The sequence below is a fragment of the Poecilia latipinna genome, unplaced genomic scaffold (genome assembly GCF_001443285.1).
Source record: "Poecilia latipinna isolate Pla-1442-1.1 unplaced genomic scaffold, P_latipinna-1.0 Scaffold2330, whole genome shotgun sequence".
Lineage (NCBI taxonomy): Eukaryota > Metazoa > Chordata > Actinopteri > Cyprinodontiformes > Poeciliidae > Poecilia > Poecilia latipinna.
In genome coordinates, this window is record NW_015114946.1 from 71,641 (window position 1) to 96,404 (window position 24,764).

A 24,764-nucleotide genomic window follows, 5' to 3' on the forward strand; every position below is an offset into this window, starting at 1 on the left:
GAAATGTGCACTATGTCATCTCTCAATACCAAGACAAAAAAAATGGAAAGGTATTTATGTTTTAATCATAAATTCCTGGTTTTAGTTTAACTTAAGGGAGACGATCATACATGATTTTGAGTGAGTGTGCTTTTCTATTATCTCCCAAAGGTCAAAACTGTGTTGTGTTGGAACACAGAGGAGACGAGCTGCGACATGAATGCTTCGCTCATATCCTGGAAATCAAACCAAACATTACAATTGTGCTCAAAGTGCAAGAATTAGAGTATCTGGTAGGTACAACGAGTTGCATGTCAGTATACTGCATGATGGTTCTCCACACCAAGTAGCTTCAATTTTTAATTTAAACCAACAAGTGACACGCGTTCACACGTGAACAAGAGATAATACTGGATTTAAAGTTCAAACACTCCAACAACAGACGGGTCATTTCAGTCCAGGTTTCTGTTTTCAGCCCCTCGAGTGCAATCACTTAAAGGAAAATAATCAGAAATGGGAAGAAATCTAGAGGGAAGTTGAAGATGATGAAATCGTTCTCTGTCTTTAATAAAAAGTCTTGTTTTGATGATCTTTAATTGTTCAGGTTTTCCTTTTCAAAAGAGAAAACGAGAAAGTGCAGATGAAGCTCGACACGTCATGATTCTGCTGCGTCAACAGGTGGCTGTTTTCTGTCTCTCAGTTTGTTTGTTTTTTTTTTTTTATTGTAATATTTTATTTGTCCAAAGTGCCAGGCATTTTGTCATTGTCTTTGACCTTCTCTCCGTCTCTTCTTCACAGTATTTTTTTGCATGCAGGGTCATCAAACCCCCCATGATGCTTTAAGGCAGGGGAGGGAGACGAGGAGCAAAGAATCCAGCGACTGGAGGAGGCAGGCACGTACGTAGCAAGTTGACGAGTCTGTAGGTCTGTCTCTTTAATCCAGCCCATCTGAAGGGGCAGGGGGGCACAGGGGGCTTCAAGTTCCTACAAATCAATGTCCACTGTTGCCCCTCAGACTGCAGACACCTGCTCGTCCTCTGTGGAGACAAAGACCAAGAGAGACAGTTAGCAGCACATCCCTTAGGTCTGAATTCAGATAGAGTAAAATATTCATATGGTATGTGACTCAATATTCTGACGTGTGTCACGTAAACAGTTATTCCTGCAGCATGCATGTGCTTATTAATGAAAAACTGAAATATACCAATTAGTTTAACCTGGTAAGAAAATAATCTAACTTAATTCTGAATGTACGACACAACATATACCAAGCATGGCACATCTGATTTGGCCTTTCACCTCACTGTTTACAGTGTCTAAACACGGCAACATGAAATCACTTGGGAGGCCAAAATATTTTAAACACCCAAACTAATTTTATTAATAATTATTTTTCAGATTTTCTGCTCAGCAGTTAATTAAATATGCAATATTTTTATCAAAACAAACCAGAAAAGAACTGATTTCTGGAGTTCTGAAAAACAGTCAGACATTTTCCTTCATAAAAAAGGTTTTCTAACTGAATGTTGACTGTTTTTTATTTTGTTGGTCTAGAGTTAAATTTCTATGCAAACCTTTGTTGAATATAGCAACGTTTGCAAAAAACACACTGGATTTTTGTGACTGTGCCTTTACCTAAGATAAATAATTAAAACGTCTTTAAGAAGACTGCAGTTGTTAATTTAAAATCTCCGGATGGAGATTTGTACCATCCTTGAACTAATCAGGGAGCTACACAAAGGCTGCGTCCAAATTCAGAGAACAGCGATGAGACAAAGGCTGTCCAAACTGGCTGGAAAACTGTTTTTCAGTGTTTTACTGGCAGAGTCACTATTAGTTCTCTTGTATTTTGTTGTAATTGCATACTGAGAACAAAAATGCTTTGAAAAAACATTGTTAAGAAAAATTAATCAAGCTAACTTTCTGCATTTTTTGGCAGATGAAACAGCAGCAGGACTGTTTTGCTCCTCCATATGTTTCCAACACTGCCACCAAGTGGAAGCATTCAGGTACTACAGGAACCTTTTGTAAAGTAACTGTACTGTTGAGACTTTCAGCTTCTCTCTTCCCAGCAGCTCAATATTTACACAAATGATCAATAGTTCTCTACTAAATCATGAGAAAAGTCCACTTATTGTAAGGAGTGTTGTGCATGCTGGAGGTGGAGGCTAGTTAAAGTTCAGAAAGGTGAAAACAGATGATTGCCCACAAGCTGCAGTTGTGTGAGAAGAGAGTGAGAGGGAAGCGGTGACTGATAGGAATCATGCTCCATGACCTGTTGTGACCTTTACAGTAAGCAGAGGGAAGGACTCTGCTGGTGCTGGGGGAGGGTCCTGGTGTTTGTTTCTGTTCACATGCAGCCTCAGTGAGGAGGAACTGTTTACCTGCCATGTGGGGGGCGGCCCTGCCTGCTGACCCCTCACACCGTCATGGTCTGGGGGCCTCAGGCGTGTGCCGGGCCAACGGTTTCCTCAGAGCCACTAGTTTGGGAGACAAGGACTCACCCTCCTCTTCGTCGTCGGGTTCTTGCTCGTCTGCGGGGGAGCGGGTGCGGTGGAGGCTGCCCCCCCGGTGTTTGGCGGCCTGGTGGGCCTGGTGGGAGTCGGGCGACTGGGTCACCATCCGCGAGCGCTGCAGAGCCGTGGTGTAGTCTGGCGGCCGGCGGCTCGAGTGGGTTACCGTCGTCGTGGGTACGGGCGGTGGCGGGTGCTGTCCCTCGGCGAGGTCAGAGAGGGTCAGGGCGGTGTAGCCGGGCGGAGTTGGGGGGGGCTCCCGGTATCGACCCTCCTTCCGAGCTGAGGGGACACAGGCAGCACCTCTGAGTACCAGCTGACCATCGGTTTACCAGAAAACATTCAACACATACAGGCGGGGTTTCTGCAGCCTTCACCAACTCAAACTTAAGACTTTAAAAAAACTATTTAGGACCATTCTGAATTAAATTTATAGTAGTGCCAAACTTTTTTGCACAGAATGCACATAGCATCGTGCAGTTTGGCAGCAGAAATGAGCCAGTGGCGAAGATGAACATCCAGGACCAGGATTTTAAAACAAAGCTCAGTGAAGTGTTGCTAAAATACTTCTGCAACAGAGGCAACCTTGGAAATCTCATCACAGTTAAGAAGAAAAGGGACTGGACACTTTCTGAGCTGCAAAAATTTATGCAACAGGAGTCGCAACAGAAACAGGTTGGGTAAACTGCACAGTATACGTTTCTGGTTTATTTGCCTTATTCAAACCTCTGTGCTGCAAAGTAACAATACTACTCTAACTACTCTAACATGAGAACGGATGAGCAGTGCTTTCTAAATAAAGTTTGGTTGACTGACAGGACAAGAACCAACACTCACAAAGAAAAGCTTTACCCCCAGCTGTGATGGGTGATGGAGACGGCCGGCCGAGCTGCTTGGCCTCCTCCGACCCGGTGGATGTGATGCTACTCGTCTCTGCGTCTGCGTTTACATCCTTTCCTCCTCTCCTCTTGATCGTCCCTGTGTCTCCCTCTGATTCTTCTCCCCAGTAGGCGGCTGAGGATGAGGAGGAGCTGGCCGATGCCCAGCTGCCCCTGGCCTGCGCCGCCCACAGTGCCGCCGGACCCCCTAACAATGCCTCCGATGCCGAAGACAGCCCTCCGATGCCGAGCTCCCAGCTGCGGCCCTGCTGCATGTTCTGAATGTTGTCATGGGAACCAGAGGAACAGGAAGTCCAGGAGCCGCGGCCGCTGTCTGCAGCGTCCAGAGACACGCGATCTCCCTGATCCTGAGTCAGTTCCTCTGAGCTGGGCGAGGAGAGGACGGTGGGGCAGCCGGCGTAAATACCCCGACAGTCCTGCATCGAAGAGTAGGACCTGCAACACACATTCATAAAAAAATATTAATCACTTTACTTCCACTTTCCCGACATTTTTCAAACAGAACGTTTGGTTACCATACCCCAGACTGTACTGATCAGGGTCGGTCGTGGCTCTTCTCTCCAGCCGAGGCCCCCCCATGTGGGATTCGCCAGCTCCTCCAGAGTGACGCAGTCTGCGCTCCTCCTGCGCCATGTCGAAGGACGAGTTACTGACCAGGCTGGAGCGGGACGAGATCTCACTGTGGCCAGAGTCTGAGTAGGCGTCGCCTGACCTGCCGTAACCTGGACCGACACAGAGAAGATCAAGACGTTAAACGTAGATGTGTGACTGAGTTAAAGAAGATAATTACAACATATGTAAAGTCTGATGTTCATGCTTTCCCTTCTGCACTGCAAAAGAATTGATGTCATTTCAACAAGGGGCAGAGAGGCAATATTTTTAAAAATAAACATATTTGAAATGAATCTAGAAAAAAAATACAATTTTGTGATATGATGCACAAAAAAGTAAGTGGGTTAAAATTTTGCAAATCAATTTTTTTTTAGCATAATATCTGTGTACAAGAACTTTCTGGGACAAAGAGTATGTCCCAATCAATAAATTTACTGTATTTATTGATTTTCAGTGATGCAAATAACAACAAAACTGTAATCCTAAGATTTTATTCTTAAGTCAGTTTTATACACCCAGAAGTAAAAGTAGTTTCGTTATCAGTAAATTATTCAAAAATCAGATTGGTGCATCTCTACTTGAAAATGGTGCATGCAAAAATATCTTTGTTTTTTTTTTTAGCAGTAGGAATCTTCTCTAAAGGATGTGTCACCTCTGGAAGAAACATTTTAAAAGATTTACCTATTAGGTTCAGATGAAATGGGGAACAAAAAGATTCTGGGTTTCAACAACACAAAAGCCAAACTGGCAGAACTAAAAAAAAAAGTTAAAATACTGACCCTTTTTTAATCATTTTCTGTTTCTACTGAACATATTAGAACCGTAACTGATAAAAAAATCTTTATTTTGGAATAAAATCCCAGATGTCATGTCTGTAGGAAAAATACAGCTGGCAGCCACCAGGTGGCAGGAGCGGCACACAGTGGCAGAGAAAGAGCTCAAAGGTTTGAGTTGGGGCGGCGAGGGGTGGGGGTAGATGTTGGCTTACCCTTCTTTGGTGAGCTCTGGGGGGAGGTGGGCGGAGAGGAGAGCTGGGAGGAGGCGTTGGACATGGTGTCCTCTGGCTGCCTCCGGTGCCTTTCGTTCCCCTCCTCAGACAGAGACAGGATCTTCTTCAGGGACTGGGGCGAACTGGTGCCTGTGGACATTTCCAATAAAACAAGCATAATTAGCAGGAGGAACACAGCCATTTTCCCGGGGGGTCAGGCTGCATTGTCTGGGATTTTATGCTGGTTTGTTGGGAGGCAGCCTCTAGGTGGCATCATTGTTACAGAGAAAAAGATACTTTTACTGTTTGGAAAACTAAACCCAACCGATTTTTCATCCAATTAAAACCTCCCTAAATGTTACTAGTTTATCTGTAGCAGATATATCTCATAGCAGCTCTGAATCAACCAGCTGCATCAAACACAATTTAACACCTAAACTGAAAAAAAAGTTAATGATTTTCCTACCAAAAGGTGGCAGATCCTTGACCGGCACTCTTTTCCGGGACGGGTAGAGCGCCACAGTGGGAACTTGCAGGACCTGGTTTCCTTTAGCTAACTGGCCCCGCTGCTGACTGGCTGCTCTGGACACCACCGGGGAAGTGTCGGGTCGCTTCCCACCAGCATTCTTGGGCACTGAGGATGTAAAAGCAGGAGTTAATTTTTATTTCTCTAAATCAAAGAATTCTCATTGGGAATGTGGGTGGGAATGTTGACATGGACAAACTTTTATTGCCTTTTTAACACCCAAAAGAACTTAATCCTCAATTCTTAGATTTTTTTTTTTTACATTTTTTTTATTTACATTCTTTATGTTACAGATCATCTAGATGTGTTTGACTTTTAAAATGGCAAATATTATACTTAAAACACTTAATCGCTTACAAATATAAAGCAAGTATTATGCTGACCAGAACTGGGTAAGTCATAATATTAATTTTTGTGACCTAAAAAGACATTTTTCCTCGACATCCTCCACCTTACCAGATATGTTATCATACAAATGTTCACTTTACAAACTCATAGTCAAGCTGGACACTTTGTGTTATGAACTGATGGCCCAATTTGGCGTTTCAAATGGACAGTCATATTTTTTCTGCATATTTGTGTCCCCTATTGTCACTTTTCTTTGTTCAAGCTTTTTCTTTTTTTAAATATTTTGTCGTTTCTTGATGAAAATAAATACACAGCTGTCATGCACTACAAGTCTGAACATATATACCACACTTATAGTATAAGAGTGAGAGCTGTGCTTACATGTGCTGATGGAGGGTTCACACTGTAGGGAAAAGGTCTGAAGGCTCTCCTCGTTGGTTTCCAGACTTAGGTTGGACAGGTACTGCTTGACCTTCCTGGCCATCTGGGCGTCTTCGTAGAGCTTTTTGGCGTTCAGGAAGGAGCTGCGTCGAACCCGCTTCTTGTGGCCACCTGTCTGGCTGACGTCGAGCACTGCTGCATTGGAGCTGCCCTGACTTAAAGACCTGGTCAAGTACACACGTGTGCAAGCAGAACAACAAACAACACGGAAAAGGGAATGTGGGGTACAGACAAACAAATAGAAAAAGGGACAAAAATGATTAATAAACTGTCTTAAAGAGCTAATAAGTGTCTTATGCGGGTGAGATTGTTAAACTCTAGTGGAATTTGTGGTGTTTAAACTGAGACATGCAGAAATCAGCTTTCGTTTTTTTTTCTTCAACTTGAAAACATTCCAGTCATTCCAGGCAGCAGGGGGGTGGAGAGGACCGACAGCTTGAGTCAAACAGCAGAGGAGCAAAGAGGGAGACTACTGTAGCAAAGTCATAGTTTACATTTCTGTGGCTTGAGTAAGAGTTGGTCGTAATCGTAGTAGCTTTTACTCGTGGTGCAAAACGAAAAAGCAACATGACAGCTGCCTGTGGACAGAAATGTACAAAGTTTCATGGAAACATTTGAGTAATTATGTGGTCAAGATATATTTTCTCAGATAAGTTTTCGAGAAAATGTTATCATAGTGAAAACAAGCTTATGAAAACTTGTACAATATGAAAACTGCATTTTAAATGACATTTACAAATGAGTGAAATGTGCTGCATTGTTTCCCATTAAACATTCTATAATGTATAATTTGACCACAAGAATGTAAAGAATGAACAATATGAATATTATGAAACTCTCCTTAAGGATAAAACTGAAGGCTGTAAAACTCTAAAACTGAGACTGCATGCAGTTGAAAAACAACATGACTGAAGGTGACATTTGCTATTATACGCCCAGCAGTGACCAGTGTGACCTTTTGTTAGCAAATGTGACCTTTGTTACAGTCAGTACATTCAGTATCCTGAGGTTAGTGTCAGTGAGAATTAGTGGGAGGAACTCAAGCTGGTTAATAAAAAACAAGGCTTTAGAAAAGAAGCAAAGCAGAACAAAAAGTTTGCAGATAGACAGGCTATGTTGCAGGGAAGTCACCAAACTTACCCTAAACTTCTCCATTTCTTCTTCCTAGAATTTGGGATGCCACAAACAGCAGCATGGGGGAGAGGGGCAAAGGGTTTATGAGCAAAGAGAAAGAAAGGAGACAAAGCTTAGGACAGGAAAGACCACTAAGATCACCAAAGAGAAGCAATTACACCAAACACCCACATGAAAGTTGGCAGAAAGGATACTGAGTGGCGACACTCCATTAAGAAGACATCATTGAACAAAGACTTGCTTTCATAGAAGCTCTGAGCACTTCGTAACGCCAACAGCGCGTTTAAGGAAACAGTTGCTCGAGAAAACATTTGCCAAAAAGAACAGCTGCTTGAAAGAAAAGCGTGATGCAGAAACTTGACCGAATCTAAGTGGACTGATTGACCCCACAGGGATGGTTAGTCAGTGGAGTGATGATTACTGGTCCTAAAGGGGAGGTGAGGACTTGATTATAATTCCTGACTTTAATTGATAGATTTTCCTTACCTGGTTCGGAACATGAGAGCAGGGTCCATGTTGACAGAAGCCATGCGGCCGACATGACGGATTTCTTTGGCAATCATCCTAAGCTTCTCAAAGTTCACCAAACCGTCCACTTTGGAGTCATTGCCTGAGAATTAAATACATGAAATGTATTTCAGTCATTGGAGAAATGTAAATATAAGAGTGTTTGTGGACAACAGGTCTGGATTTCTGAAAACAAACAACAAACTACCATGACAACCACAAATAATCAAACAGCTACCACAGCAAAACCGTTAAGTTAATGCTAGCTTTTGACTTCTCATATTAGCTTACCTAAACCATCATTTCCCAACTATTTTTAGTATTTTTTGTTAATATAAAGGCTTCTTTTCATTTTTCATGTAGTTGTTGGTAAATTTTAACAGCTTCATAAGGATTGAGAAAACAGCAAAGCCAAGCTAGCATGGCTAATCTAGCTTAGCACTGACTTCAATTTAACTAGTTGTAATCCATTACATGTTCAAAATGAACTTTGTGTACATTTTTGTTTAAATAGATAACTTATGTAGTCTCTATATTAAATAATTCAGTAACAAATTTAAAAGCATTTCTAGCTCTTTTTGCTTTTTTCCATAATAAAAAATGTATTTGGTTAGTTTTCACAGCTCCACCGCTAGCAAAAGCCACTCTAGCTAACTTATCTCAGCAGTGATTCAGTATAACTACTTCTGAGCCATTAAACTATTTAAAAAGATGTTGCTTAAGTTTTACTTAATGCTGTTAAATGTCAACAAATTTTCTTCTTTTATTTCAGTTTAGGGATCTGGTTTTATACAACTGAAAATAAAAATGTTTTGTCTCAGCTTTGAATGTATTTCTGAGAAATGTGTGGCTATTGTGGCCATTTATTAAAGCTAAATTAATTAGGTGTCGGTCCTTCTGCACATTTGCCATTGCAGTTTTAGTATTTATGTACTTTATGCTGCACTTTTGTTAATGCATAACAGTCTTCAAGACATTTTATTCACATTTTGACAATAGACGATTGAAAACAATGTTTGTAATCTACTCTATATTGCTCTGTAAGAAAACATTCTAGTGTAATTTCCATAAATATTTTCTACAAGCAGAAGAACCTAGTTTAAAACTTAGCTGGCGCAAAGCAAGATCAGAACTGCAATTAATCATAGTAGGTGAAAATAGTTTGTAATATAAAATTATTCTACTGTCACGTACCTTCGTGTAGGAAGGTGAGGTCCTTCTTGATAACTGGGAACAGGGGAATGATTGGTGGCTGAAGGTTCTGATTGTTGAGAACATTCCTGTATTTGGCCATATTTCTCGAGGGGTCGAAGAGATCCTGCAAGTCCCCAAACAATTTCTCATATTTGCTTGGTAATTTTTCCCATGTTCCCCTTAGTCTGGAAACTGGAGCCAAGTTCAAGCCACTGCAAGAAGAACCACAATTAGTCAAATGATGGCAGAATATAAGAAAATATATGTTTATACATAACATTTATTTGTCTAACCTGATGATGGCAAACATGGAGTTGAAGTTCTTGCACTCTCGACAATGTAGAGCAATCTTGATGAAATGCTTTATGATCTTCATGCGCTTGAGCTGGTTGGGTTCCCGTACCACCTCGGTTGCCACCCAGAAGGTCTCATGGTTGATGGACTCCTCGAAGCGCTTGAGGCTGACCGAGCCTGTCTTGGAGCGCAGCTTGAACAGGTCGTCGATGTATTCGGTGGGCTCGATGGCACAGAAAAGTTCAAAAGCTCTCATGGAGAGCTGGGTGGCCACCTCCACCGTGCTGAGCTGCAGCAGAGCGATCTGGCCTTCTCGTAGGAGGTCCTGCGCGTCTTCATCAGAGCACAATGTCTCCGTCTCCATATTGCTCTTCAAGTAGTATCTTTATGGCAAAAAAAATAAAATTAAATTAAGTTAAATATAATAAGAATTTATGTCAGAGGTGCAGAGAGTAACCAAAAATTGTACTTAGGTAAAAACAAAGCGTAGCTTTTCAAGAATTACTCTAGTAAGAGTAAAAAAGTATTTGTTAAAAAGAAAAGCTTTCCTCTTTCTTAGAGTTTGTGCAAATTTAAGACATCTGTACCTGCCACTTAGCTGAATCCTGTCAGCTAGTTTGGAAAGCTGGTCTGGTAAGCGCCTCTGCTTAATGACGCCCTCAGGTGTGACAGACACTTCACACAGTGAATAAGCCTCCGGCGTTGCAGTCAGAGCAAACTCCCTGATAGCCTGGGCCACCACCTCTTTAGCCGTTGTGTCCTTCCCAATCATGATATACCGAGACTGCTGGTCCGCCTTGAATACTCGCAGCACTTGGTCTGACATATCTACGGACATGAAATCATTGTTTTTAGGCAAACATCTACATTATTCTGGCTAAAAACAGAAAACACCGAAGATTGTTGTTGGTTTCTGAGTGTTCAAGCAAAAGAAACACCCCAAAGATTTAAAAACCACCACATTCACCATTATGACACCCAAACCAAAGGTTAAAAACTGGATTTTTCTGCGTCATCTCACCATTTAAATCACCCATTTATCCCCCAAAAGTTGTGCAACTGATTTCAGATGTCTATTTACTAAATCACAGCTGCTAAGAGATTCCTGTATGACAGAGAAGAAATGGCTGAGAAGGAGAATAATGAGAGGAAGTACTCACTCGGGACGACTGGTACTGAAATAATGAAACAAATGATGGAATTAAGTTGCTATGTACTGTATATGCTGAGTGTTTAGCCCTATTAAGACCTACAAAATATTATGAAAACACTGTTCATTTCACTAAATTCATGTAAAATAAAATCTGTGTAAAAGGAATACTTTTTAACTATTTTGAAGAAAGTATTTCCTTGGCAGCATGTACTATACTCGGTTGTCTGAAATCACTTGCTGTGCCTGGAATAAATGCTTTAAATGCCAACTGTACATTCAACCTAAAAGTCTGAGATTAATCGATCAAGGTTTTCCTGACTGACAACTTTTCTGTTTTCTTGAGCCCTGATGGACAATTCCAATTATTCTTCCAGTTACATCAACAAATAAAAAGAAAATAATGTGCTGCTTTTATTTACAGTCATAGAATATGCATTCTGATGAAATTAGTTTACAAAGTACAAGTATCTTTTAAAAACAAAAACTTTTAAGCAGATCTTAAACATACTTTCCATTAATCCCATATTTCTGAATTAAAAACATGATGTTATTAGCTGTAAGGGGAAAATCATTATAATTAACAGAAACAAAGGCATTCAAACTATGAATTTCTACATGTTTGAACTCATGTTCCTCAAAAATTAGCATCAAATTAGATGCTGTTGAGTTTGTGTTTACAGACTGAAAACAGGACCAAATCCCTGAAAGATGCAACCTTTTTGCTATCATCTGATTTGCCGATAGGCGATCAGAGCTTATCAATAAAGATTGTAATCTCTGAATGATTTATTCAAGCTTTTTTTTTTTTTTTTTTTTTTTTTTACCAAAGGTCACAGAAAGACATAAAATAATAATAATAATAAAAAAAACCAAGAGAGGCAATATGGATTTACTGTGATATTGTCACTGCAACACTAAACAATAATTATTCTACAGCCCCATTGACTTTTTAGCATATTTTAGATATAAAAATAAGATTTCTGGAGGGAACATACAGCACATATTTTAAATAAATCCCTCCTGCTTGTCTTGATCCTCTCCAGAGTTTAGTTTTAAATCATGGTCCACGTGCTAAACCTCAAAAGTATTTAAAGGATTTATAAATACACACACTGATGCCACTGAGTCAAAGTCTCACATTGAGCCCCCACAGTGTGTGAATACACACCAGGCTGGTTGTTGAAGTCGAGGATGCGGTGGTGTGACTGCAGGAGGTCCGGGTTCGACGACGACAGGTTCCCACTGACCGGAAGAGCTGGTGGGATCTGCTTGGACGGCTTCATCCCCACTATGCTGTCATCCTGTGATTGGCCTACACAAACGTCGCTATGGAAACAAGAAGAACAGAGGAAAGAGAGTGTGAGTGCAGTTCTGTCAGCAACAGCAGAGGGCGACATTTGTGCTGAAAACTGCAGCCTTTTTTGAGTGTTTAATGTATTTGAGAGTAAAAATATGTTTTGATTTATTACTTTCATAAAGTCAATTCTCTTACTTGTATGGTTTCGGGGGCAGGATGCTGGTGAGTGTCTTATCAAAGATTTTCTTCAGCTTGTTGCGGCCTCCCACTGTGTTGCTCTTGGCCTTTTTGCTGGCTTTCTCCAGCCCCATGACCTGCTCCACGTCCACAGCCAGGTCCGGTATGGAGTAACGGCTCCCCTTCTTAATGTCCCCGATTTTTGGTAGGTGAGGCGCACCGTTCTTCCTGTCGTGTTCCTCGTCCCCGTCCAACTCATGCTCATGTTCTGGCCGTGTCAGCAGCTCCTTAAACACTGAATGGAAAGCAATGAGGTCAAAAGATCAGCCGTAGTCTTAAATCAAGCACTGAAAAAGTTACATTTTATTTCCGAGAAAGACTAGATTAATTATTAATAGGAGACATTAAAACTTACCTAAAAGATTTGTTTTCACAGTTATGGATAAGTGGGTGTTGTTCTTTAAAATCTCATTGGCTTTGCTGAACTGGACAGTCTCAAAATTCTGTCCATTTACCTCCAAGATCTGCAGAAAGAACAGAACCAGTAAATCAGAACCTTAACATAGCTAGAAAATGCAATTTTTTTAACATCATGAAAGAGTTACAAAGACCAGAATTTGCTTTTTCCAGCTGAGAACCTTCAGCTATCAGTCAGCTCTTTCTCATCAAGAAGAAAATCTCAACTAAGATGCAGCTGATCTCCAGGTATGCATCATGTGGCTTTTAGATAGCTGAAGCAAACTGAGAACAACAGTTATCAACATACTGACACTAATCCCTAACCCTTTTTTGTCCTATCACAAACATAAATATCTCAAATTTGCTAAAAAAAAAAAAAAAAAAAAAAAAAAAAATACCAGGCCCTTGAACCATGAACTTCAATAGAGGGTTTGGAGCACAAAGAGTCTAGATGAGTGAGGTGAGAAGCAAAAGACAGAAGTATCATATTAGAAAAGGTTGATGCAAATAACTTCAATTTTGCAAAAATATTAATTTTTGGCTTTTCTGAAAAAGAGTTCATTTGCTAAAAGGGAGATGGAAATACAGTTGCTGAATAAGTTCTGACTAAGCAAACATTAACCCGTTTATTACAGCTCTGCTTAATGTCAACATCTGACTTAATCACGCTTTGCGTTTGCACTCCAAACTAGTAGATGGAAACCCGAGTTTGCTCAAAATTTACATTACAATCAGATATTTAAACATAGCTTATGAAATGTCATATGCAGCACATCACGATTTTGTGACATCTAAAATAACACTAAAGCTGTGAGTTTGAAGGTCCTGAATCACAGGGTGAAGTGGGTAAAACATGGACAGTGTGACTGGTGTAAAGGGGGTAAATGCTACCAAGTAAGACAGCTTCCGTTTGGAAGAAACAGCTGCAGAGGATGTTTGGTGTCCAGAGGGCTTAACACACACCCAGACACTTGTGAGATGGTTTCAAGGATTAAGAGCCTTTGCTTACAGCTGAGAGGCCTGCAGAGTGTGAAACTGGCTGGGATGTCAAGTTGCGAGGAGAAAGTCTACAGGGTGCCTGCAGCTACTAGAGAGTTCAGTTTAAGACTTCTCAAAGGGAAGCCTTTTAATGCCAGTTAGGTCATAATATAAAACCAATTTCACAAGAAAAATGAGCTTCAAGTGGAAAAAAAGATAACTTTGAGATTGTTCTTCACAGTTGTCAAGAGAAAGACATTAAAAAGCTTTTGAGGATGCCAGAGGGCTAAATAAAACTGGAAAATATTCAAACAAAAACCACATTGAGGACTTCACAAATATCTTTTCATGTGAAAGTCACCTGATCTCCACGCTTGAGTCCGGCCTCTGCTGCCTTGCTCCCTGGCTCCACGGCATCAATGAAGATGCAGAAACCTTTCTCTTGACCTCCGAGGAGGGTGAAGGCCAGAGGAGAGTCTCTGGACGGCTTGGTCAGCGTCACCAGCCGCGGCTTGGCTTTAGCAGCACACGCTATGTTTAACAGTCTGAGGTGCCCACACATTTTCTGCAAAAAAAAGAAAAAGAAAAAAAGAAGGTATTAAAAATATAACAGAAATATGGATTTCTCTAATTTTTCATTGCATTTGTTGAAGAGACGTACCTCCTTCTCCAGATTGCTCTCAAACTCCTCCAGAAAGTGGGTCATGGCAGGGTCTCCCTCGAAGTCATTAAAGTGATTGTTTACCCACAGCAAGACTACCCGTGTAACCTGAGAAAATCACATGACCGGCACACGTTGGTATCCACGGCAACATCTTCACAGGGCACCAAATTCAAAACTAATTCAGAAACATTTGAATGTAATCAAAAAGTTAATTATTAGGGCAGCTCCGCCCTGTTGGCCGTACCTTGTCCCTGAGACTTGGGTCGTGAAACCACTCCAGGAGCTTCTTTCCCACGACCATGGGGCTGGAGAGGAAGGTCCTGTAGGTCAACAGGAAGTCCTCGATGTAGGTAGGATCCACCACTGAGTGCTCCTCCACCAGGTGCATGGTGAGACGCTCAGGCGTGCCCTGATAATCCAGAATGAGGACAGAAGTTTACAAGTCGATCCTGCAAAACTTGTACGTCTGCAGAAGACAGTAGAGGTGTCACCTTGATGACAATATGTCCTTTCCTGGTGCCAGTACGATCCAGTTCACGGTGTTCCTTCACCATGACGATCTCTCCTTCCTCCTCAACCTTCTGCATGTTCTTCTCCACCTGGTTGAGGATGCAGCAGTAGTCCTGCTGGGCTATGCATACAAACTGAAAGAAAGGAGGCGATTCACTTTACCACAGTAGGAGATACTTCTACAAATTAATACAATAAATGTTTTATTCAGTTTAATAATTAAAAACCAGATCCCTCTACATATAAGAGGGTGCTACTGCTGGAAGCAACTTTCTGTGTCATGATTGCAAACATTTCAGCACAAGTGGGGCACAGTGGGACACAATAATGCAGGATGACAGGCCTCCTGCCAGGTTTTGCACACTGAAATGCAAAGGAAATGGAGCTGTTCATGCTAGCAGAGTGTGACAGATCAACTCAAATTAGGGTTCCAACCTGGCAGTCGTCCACCTTGGTCCTCATGACGCCTTTCATAAATTCCTTCTCCATGGTTGGAGACACACCGAAGCTGTTCCCCATGCACAGCATCTCTGTCCGGCTGTCAGGGTAGGTCACCTCCACCGAGCCGTTCAGGATCACCGACCATGAGTCCAGCTGCAGACAGAAAACAGGAACAACTTCAGATTTCACTTCAGAAACAGTTACCTGTGATGAATCGATTACTGAAATAATCAACTAATTTAGTAATCAATTTATTTTTAACTGGAAAAGATCATTTGCTAACACAACATCACATCATAACTGTACAAAAAATATATACATTTAGCACCTAGGACTAATAAACCTTATTAGTTTTTTTAGTATGTTCAATTTGAGTGGCAGTAAGTCACGGGCGGTGTTGATGTTAGACCTATGTCTTTACATACTTCTTAGATACATTTGAAGATGCTACAAATGATCAAGCGTACACAAAAGAAAATTCTATTTTTGCATTTTAGGCAAGAAGAAGTTAATTTTCTTTTTGTATAAATTAGGATGTGGTGGTTAAATGAAAAATCTGCAAAATGTGGCAATTTTTAATCCAACCAATCGTGTGAATAATTTATTACTAATAATAGTTAGTTGCAGCCCTATTTCAGATTATGCAGAACGTTGTTTCTGGACTTCCATTTAATAAATATGATTTCTGACAAAAGTAGATGCAGAAATGTATATGTCCACATTACTCTAACACCTTGTTTGCTTCCACAGGGAAACTTCAGGACTCAAGAGGAGAAAACATGACGCCAGGTTTGGTTTCTACTCTTCCAGTTGATTTTAAAGTTCAAACATCTTTACAAACTTGTTCTCTTGCCATAATCCCTGTTGACCGCTGCAGTCCACTATTTCCCATTCTTTCCATGGTATGTGTTTTAAAACTATATACATAAGCTATGGAGAAACCGATTCAATAAATACAACATGCTCATGTTAACATGTCTTAAATTATATCTTATTTTATTTTCAATATTACATGCTGTGTATGCTTGTCGTTTTTAATCATTGCTCTTTTTAAGGTTTTATTACACAATTGTTTACTAGTTTTAGAGTAACTTCAATGTTCATTTATTTTATGAACTGATGTGAGCAGCACTTTGACCTAATACAGATATAAGAAAGATGCTTTATAGGTTTGTCTACCTACAAACTGAAGTGATACATGGTTGGATTTTCAACAGCTGGTGTCCCTTAATGAGTCAAAGCCATTAAGCAAAAAGAAAGCAGAATAACAGATGGTTTCTTGCTCTCTTTCTTGGGAAGAGGCGATCTTAAATGAGGATTGTTGCAACCACTGCATGCTTGATTTAGAGCAAAAAATTGATATACATTTAGTGGAAAAAATATGTTTTTTTTGTTGTTTTTCTTTTTACATAAATTCATCAAAATCTGACAACCAATAATAGCAACAACATGCTTAAAGCCTAAGTTCTCTGAACGCATTAATTTACTCTTGAATCAAGGCCTTAGAGATAAATTCTTTATCCTTTTGTTCAAGTGCAATGCATTGAAAATATGAAACCCAAACCAAATGGTTGTTTAGCTTTGGGTGCGTGAGGGAACCTAGAATGACCCAGAGATAAACTATTTGAACCATTCAGGGTTAACAGAGCAGAAAAAACATCCAACAGAGGAACAAAGATCTGCTGGTGTGTAGAGGTCAGACTGACACAGAACATGGAATAAAAATGCACCAAGACAAACCTCTTCTCCATCATTGAGAACGATGGTGCCGGCTCGCTCCACCACGGCGAACACCATGACCGCGCACAGCTCCCTCCTCACCGACATGGTCATGTTAGCGAACGCTGGCAGCTGATGCATGAACTCCAGTAATTGCTCTGTGAAGAGGGACAAAAAGAGAAGACAGGTTGTTCAGACAAAAACCATCAAACTCTGGAAGAGGTTTGACTCCTGGATGGGAGAGAGAAAGGAAGCAGAGCTGCTGGTTAGCGTGATCCAGCATCTCCCCTCCACCGAGACAAGAAGACCTGATCGTCACCGCAATCATCATGGAGCCAGCAGAGGAATCTCTTTGAGCCAAATATCAATTCTATTGATATAGTCATCTGAGGGAGGCCAAGAATAATGGCTGACTAATCACACTGTGACTTTTTGAGTCACTCATCATTCCTTCAAGCTGGATTAAAATCAGAGAAATTCCTAAGCACAACTGAGAAAAGTTTATTTCTTAACATGCATAACCAGCTATCCAACTATGCTAGCAAGTGCAAAGCATCGGCTGGTTCCCAGTGACAAGATATGCTCAGGGAGGGGTGTGCAAAGTGCGGCCCCGGGGCCTTTTGTGGCCCTTACCTTAGAATGACACAAATTCATTTATTAAACTTTTGATTTTTAATCAGTGTAATTAACTGTAACTGTAACAGTGTAACTATTGACATAATTTTCTTACAATGGAAAAGTATTTGTATTTTTACAACCAAACGTTTATTATGATCTCACAGGAAGATTTTGCTTTACATTAGGACGGATATTAACTTTCTCATATCAGCTTGTGTACAACTCTAAAAGGAGCAAGATGAAAAATAAATCACTTAGGAGCAGGATCATCATTTCTTTTTATTTAATATAAAAGCATTCAGATCACATCATGGATCTTCGGTTTTCAATATTTGTGGAAATATAGTAAAAAGGTTAATCAGAATCTCTAATCAGTCTGTTTTTAACCTGCTATGTGCATTTTCTCCATAATGCTGAGCTACACCTACATGGATGCCAGTTTTGTTCTTTAACATATCTATTCAGGATGAAGCTTGCAATACTAATTTTAATATTTTATAAACGGAATAAAAAACTAAAATGACTAAATTCCACATGTACAATTGCTTAAAAGCTGTAATTATTCTCTTGTATCACTACTGACAGTCAATGAAGAAAAACATCCAGAACATCTTGCACCTTGGTCCTGACCAGCAGCAGTCTTGTGCACCGGCTGACCTGGGCTTGGCATGGCAACAGCGTTGTGTGTGAAGCTGCGATATCGCTGAAAGTTTAATGCGCTGGGAGAGGTGAGGCGAGAGGATGTGCTGGAGTGACCTAGAAAAGCCTCCCGGCAGAGGGAGGGAGGAAAGGGTGCGCAGCAGGGAGATCAGCGGATGGAGAGAGGGGGAAGGGCTGGCGCACGCTCCTTCTCTCTCTGCATCCAATGCATCATCCTCACCCAAAATCCACATCAGCTGCTAAGCCCCGACCGACTCTGTGTACTTCGTTTTTTAAACACGCCTATCATCAGAGCTGGAGTTGAGTCATAGCTTTAAAGGATATGATACGAAAAGCCTGATGTGGCTTTGAGAATTACTCGAAAGCCAACATAACAGCCGTGGATGTTTACTGTGGCTCATCTGAATAACAAGTGGCTTTTATTACGAACTGGGAAAAGGAGATGAATGCCTGGGATACCAAAAAACTTAATTAAGAACATCTAATTAAGTGTTTAGATGCGCTCACTGATGAGTATTTGTCATGGAAATCTTATATAAATCACATAAAAGTAAAAATAAATAAAAATTGCTGTTTTAAATAGAGTAAAGGAATTACTAAACAAAAAGGTCTTGTATAGTTTGTATAATTCACTAATTATTCCATATGTGACATATTGTGCTGAATATTTGAAAACTGTTAAGGGTCATAAGTGGAAGTGGACAGAGAGATCACACAAACCCAATACTTACAGTTAAACTAATTTTATGTACAAAATGTGGATTCAGGTCCCTGATGATGGAAAGATGCATTTCAGTTAAAGGTGCCAGTTTATGTGCGACAATCTTCACAGTGAGATAAAACTGCTTAACCTCTTTCTGCAATTAATAAAAAATTTAAATTATTATGATGAAGCAATATGGTCTTGAATAAGTTAATGTTTTGTTGTGTATTTTTTATTGTTTATTTGAAATATGCCTGCAGTAGTCATATGAGCTGAATATCTGATTTTATCTTTGTAAATAGGGAGCAGAGCTTATAAGTTTATACTTCTTTCTGTTCCATTTCATTCATGATTTCGTTTAGTTATGTGAACAAGACATACACCGATGTGATATTAGTATCTGTATTGGTCCTGATATTGAAAACAATTCTAGATTGGGTATCGGTGACAGTGTGACAAAGGGAAGATCTATTCAGTCTGATTCTATGCTTTGTGCTCTGGGTGACCTTATGCTCAGAACCCAGGTGTTTAAAAAAATAAATGTTTTTCTGGATCGGATCGTATAGGCCGATACTGAACCTCGGATATCAGTATCAGAAGTGAAAAAGGTGGATTGGTGCAACCCTGACATGAATTACTCATATTTATTATTGTGTAATGAAATAAAAAAAATCATAAAATGAAAAATGACATGAAATGTGGCTCCAGGATTGAACATGTAGAAGTAAAACCCGCCCCTAGTGGCTCACCTATGTCATCATCCGTCCGGTCCATGGGGTCCTTCTCCAGGCAGTCCCGGACGATGTCCCGGCTCATCAGGGGGTCGGAGGCTCGCTCGATGTCCTCCTCGTCATCGTCCTCCTCGGAGTCCACGGCGGTCTCGGGCAGGCCGCTCAGGTCCATGTCGCCTGGCTCGTTCTCTGTGGCCTGAGGGGAGCAAACAGATCAGAGGTTCAGCGTGTGTGGAGCGAGAAGCGCGCTGCGGGACGCTGTGACTTCGTCAGAGATCAACCTGAAGCAATCACCTGGACGCTCGTCAATTAATTAATGACCAGAAGCTTTACAGCTGATACGCACGCCGAAGCTGTTCTCCAGCACAAACATCATCTGCAAAGACTCGTTCCATATCAAACACTGAGATTCAAACCGCCTTGTGACATGAGGCATTGAATACAGTATGAGAGAGACAGCATATCAAACAGGCTGCTATGCATAGTAACAAGCTAATTAAATCCTAACTTTCTTCTCTCCTCCCCCCTCAGCAGAACTCCACAGCCTGCCTTGCAGCCAGATCCTGTTCCTTGAAAGCAAAAGATAAAATATGTGCACAGCCAGCTAAGAAGAGCGAACATGGAGCAGATACCCGTGCATGAGCGCTGCAATCAGTTCCTCTGGACCACACAAAACATCAGTTCTGAGGGTACCCGACAAGAAATCTTACCACAAAACGCCGTTCACCTTTAGCAGTTTTAACAACAAGAGTAGAACAGGCTGCTTGAGCCAACTGTCCACAACATCTAAGAGCCAGACGCATTGTCGCCTCCAGACTGCCGCTCTGCTTTTCATTTTTTAATGCTCAGACGTACTGAGTCGTTTCTCCTCAAACGCCATGTGGAAAAGGCTCATTAATGATTCAGCGTCTGACTGGCCATTTGGCCTCCATTGGTGCAAAATCTGGTGGGCGGAGCCAAGCTGATGTCTGCAGAGATGATGCTGGATGCAAGATGGAGAGCTTTACACATTAGTGTCTACAATACTGCAACTGGAAGGTCACCAGGTTCGCTACAGTTTGGACAAAATACTGCGCTAAAATGATGTGTTTTTGTTTTCTTAAGCACATTAAGCATATATGAAAACCTCAAAAACCTGCAGCGAGCATTAGGAGTCAGCGGGCTGTTAATATTTCATGCAGGCTATTCTTGGATCAATGCTTTCAAAGGACCAATATCATGATTTATTCACACACAAACAGTCGGCCATGCTGGCAGTGACGCGCCGATGATGCAGGGGCGCTCCACTCCAGTCCCAGGATGTGGATTTTACAGCAGCTGCAGCAGAGAGGCCATGTTGTTCGACCACTCAGAGCTCCCATCCATAACCTGCTCCCAGTCTGCTTAGCAACTCTCATCACAGCATCAAACTAATAAAACGCTAAGCAGCATGCTTCTCTGTTTACAACCCGAGAAGCTTGGAAAAGCAACAAAACTAAAAAGAGTAGCATCACCACTCTGACATCATACACATGTTGGAGGAAGATGTTGTAATTTTCAGTTATTGCTCATATGATGATAAAAAGGCAAGTTGTCAGAATTTTGGAGGAATGACACATTTTAGGTAATCAGCAAACAAACCAAAACAACTGATTGTTCCTTTTTGCATTTTTACATCATTAGGAGCTGACAGCAGTTCGGCGGAATCCCTTTTTCTATGGTTAACCAGTCACTTTATGCAGGTAGTGGGTGCAATATTCCACTGAGCAAGTGGGAAGGGAGTCTCCCAGGAAGCTGATACAACACTAGTGTTTGTGGATTTCTTCTATTTTAAACAGATGTCATCTAATAAAATGAAGTCTACTAAATATGCAGCAGTCATATTCAGCTTTTCTTCTGGGCTTGTTAAAAATAAAGCTAAATGTAAATGCATCAAAAAAATCAAAACAACGTAGACACAATAGTGGCCTTCGCTTCTTCTAGATTTTGCTATATTCACTTTGTTTGCTATGGAGAATAATTGGAAATGACACTAATTATAAAGATATGTGTTGTTAATATTCTGATAGTAAAATATTTTGAAATGGGTTAAGGTTATACAATTAGAAGTTTAATATCTAAGAACAATACACGCTGGACTATACAATTCTTATCATGTCATTAAAAACACATTAATTGGAAAAATATTTAAATTCAGGAGTTGATTAGCTTGAATAACCCCAAGAGCTCCTCGTTTCCGAAGGTTTTCACTTCCCCTCTTGGCACCTAATTTAGGAGAGGAGAAAAACTCCACTGAGAACTGAGACATTTACATTTATCTATGCAGCATGCATTACTTTTAAAGCTTGTTAGGGAAGAACAAATACAGAGGACCAAATGTGCCCTAAAGAAAAATAAATCTAATGCACCAGTATTTAGTTTTTCAGTACAATATTGCCAATATAGTTTAACTGCACAAGATCAGGAAAATATCTAAATGCAAAACTGTTGCTGAAAACTGTTGATGTTGATGACATTAGACATATTTTGACATGTTAAACATTAAAGATACACCACTCAGGTGTTAAGAGTCCATCCAACTGGTCAAAGGCAGTGTTAATAGGCTAATGTAAAGCAAATAAATCCCATCATATTTTGGACCCAAGTCGCCTTTTGCAACTCTGATATTATACTGTACAGATGTACAATATACCAAGAAAAATACATTATAATGCACAAAAGTTTCAAAACATAGGATTTCAGGTTTACTAATCTACAAAAATTCTTATTATATCAGGTATGTTCTTCTAAATATAAAAAAATAAAAATATTTAAACAGAAATATGACATTTTCTCTCTGTTTTTGATGGTTAACAAGAATTAAAATCAATTTATTAAATAGGGATGTTCAATACGTCATTATGGCATCAGTCTTTGATGTTGAAAGGTAGAGAAATATATATATATATATATATATATATATATATATATATATATAAAACTCCAGGCCTCGAGGGCCGGTCTCCTGCGACTTTTAGATGCGTCTCTACTTCAACACACCTGAGTCAAATAACTCTGGAGAACTTGACTGCACTGTGGAGGTGATTCAGCTGTTGGATCCAGGTGTGTTGGACCAGGGAGACATCTAAGAGTTGCAGGACACCGGCCCTTGAGGACCTGGATTGCCCACCCCTGCAGTAGAGGGTTTCATTTCAAAATATTTTAAATTAGGACATCTTATCTCTGTTACTATTATTGCTGCACTGGATTTGGTGTCATAAATAATGTAAACTTAAAGTATTTATATTTATGAGTTGTCTGCTAGCTTAGCTCCACTTTTTCCTGAGACAACACAGAAACAACTGGGACTCCGTACCTTATAGAAACAGCTAAAGGTGAAGGGTGAAACAGGATTCAGCTTTGGACTGATAAAAAACCCACTAGATGAGCTATTAAACAGTTGTATATTTAATAGTCATAGGTCATAATTTTTAATTTATTCATAATTTCCAACAAAGCTGCAAATATGGGGAAAACAGCTCATTGCAATCAAGAGTTCAGCAGGGATTACAGAAGGTAAAACAAAGGAAGAAACTGAAGAAAAGTGTTAAAAGTTTACAAGAGGAAGACAAAAGCAGAGGACGGTGTTTGTGAATGTGACATAGAAAAACCCAGATCCTGTCCCAGAGCTGTGAGCAGATGGCACTGAGACCCGGATCAGACCGGACTACAGACAGTAAAGCCTGTTTAACCTGCTGCAGCCATCTTCAACAAGGCCTGACATCCACACACAGAATCCGGTGATATGATGAAAACATTCAGCAGCAACCCGACAACCAGAACCAGAACAGAACCAGCAAGAGGTCTGAGATAAACAAAGAGAATGTGACTGAGTGTGGCCCTGCGGGAAGTCACAGGGACACACACAAACAGGAACACAGCAGGTCCGATGGGCGGCTGTGTGCCGCTAAGAGGATTAGCTTCAGGTTTTGGGGGAAGTCTATAGTCATGACATTTGGCAGATGTGTGTCCCTCTAAGCTGGATATTTAGTCCACCACTATTTTACTGAAATTTATTTGGCTTCATGTAGCGTCTGAACATGAGTAAAAGGTAAATCAGCGAGGTTAGTGAAAGATTTTAGTCAGAGTTATATCATAAGAGCTGCCAACTCTGCAGGACTTGTGTGCTTCTGGCTCTAACGTGATGAAAAGGCAGAGATGGAGGCAGGCAGGATGTGGGCTGGACCACCTGCTCGGCAGCATCCAGCCTGTCTGCTTGCCACCTGCAGAGCAGCGCCGCTCTGCTGTCAGGGTCCTGTAGCAGCTCCGCCAGCAAAACCTTTGAATTACGCTGGAAAAATGTTCTGCTTAAAAAGATCATGGAGAGTTCACACAGGGATGGATGTCAGCTCGCCACAAGGAGGACATTTTCCAACTTCAGCTCGATTCTGATTCCATTTATGCACATATTTAAGGTTCATTTCATCCAAACTCAAATGTTATTTTACGGAATTCCTCAGAGAAAAGTGAGATAATTCAGCAGACCGAGACATCCTCGGTGTGACTCTACACTACCCAGGCCTGGCTGGGGGTCCAGGGCCGGTGAGTGGAGGCCTTACCTGGTAAATGTCTGACAGGCTGCTGCTTCCAGAGTCACTGGTGATACTACATCCTGAGTGGCTGGACGAGACGTGGGTCACCTGTGGGTGTAAGCCGTCGGCCAGGTGTAGTCTGCTGAAGTCTGCAGGGAGCTGCGCACACACACATACATACACACAACATACACACACATGGTCAGTGTCGGTCAGCCCAGCAGCCACCTCTGGTCGAGCGCTAACACACATGCTGACTGCCACGAACTTAGCTCCGGTGCGTGGGGACGTGAAAGATGAAATTGATGGTTTTATGCTGGGTTTCTATAAGTTTCATGAGGTTAAATTAGATACAAAAATAAATTATGGAACATAATTTAAAATTACTGATGACTTATGTGGTTGTGTTTCAGCTCTGGTCTTCTAAAGTTGGATTCCCTAACTTTAACACCTTTTAAACTATTTTCATGTCTGATAGACCGGTACACTGGGTTTGATTGAGAACAAAACTGCAACATTTGTTACATTATTAGTTGCTTTGGTTTTCTATTACACAGCACTGTGTCAAACTAAATAAACGGTTTAAGCAACCTGTTCCGCTCCTCACCTGAGGTGGCGCTGCACCAAGAACCACTAAAGGAAACGACACAAAAACCTCTGAAAAAGACC

General features: G+C 40.9%; 1 protein-coding gene across 5 annotated transcripts; it reads right to left on the reverse strand.

The window, feature by feature from the left end:
- Positions 1-683: 683 nt before the first annotated feature.
- On the reverse strand, positions 684-24,530 carry LOC106937380 (rap guanine nucleotide exchange factor 2-like). Of its 5 annotated transcripts, none has more exons than XM_015018838.1 (24): positions 24,123-24,529; positions 19,564-19,741; positions 16,855-16,991; positions 15,109-15,267; positions 14,655-14,807; positions 14,408-14,572; positions 14,161-14,268; positions 13,861-14,064; positions 12,478-12,586; positions 12,081-12,357; positions 11,757-11,914; positions 10,596-10,610; positions 10,023-10,263; positions 9,435-9,818; positions 9,142-9,353; positions 7,927-8,050; positions 7,447-7,470; positions 6,247-6,470; positions 5,458-5,625; positions 4,992-5,141; positions 3,912-4,113; positions 3,330-3,826; positions 2,484-2,774; positions 684-1,016 (listed from the first exon to the last, which is right to left on the reverse strand). In XM_015018838.1, exons 1-24 carry the CDS (start codon positions 24,345-24,347, stop codon positions 991-993), a joined length of 4,431 nt encoding a protein of 1,476 aa, XP_014874324.1. In that variant the 5' UTR covers positions 24,348-24,529; the 3' UTR covers positions 684-990. The 5 variants fall into 5 exon arrangements, with proteins under 5 accessions (XP_014874324.1, XP_014874325.1, XP_014874323.1 ...); XM_015018839.1 differs by having other exon boundaries at positions 3,345-3,826; positions 24,123-24,528; XM_015018837.1 differs by lacking the exon at positions 10,596-10,610 and having other exon boundaries at positions 2,364-2,774; positions 24,123-24,530.
- Positions 24,531-24,764: the final 234 nt, after the last annotated feature.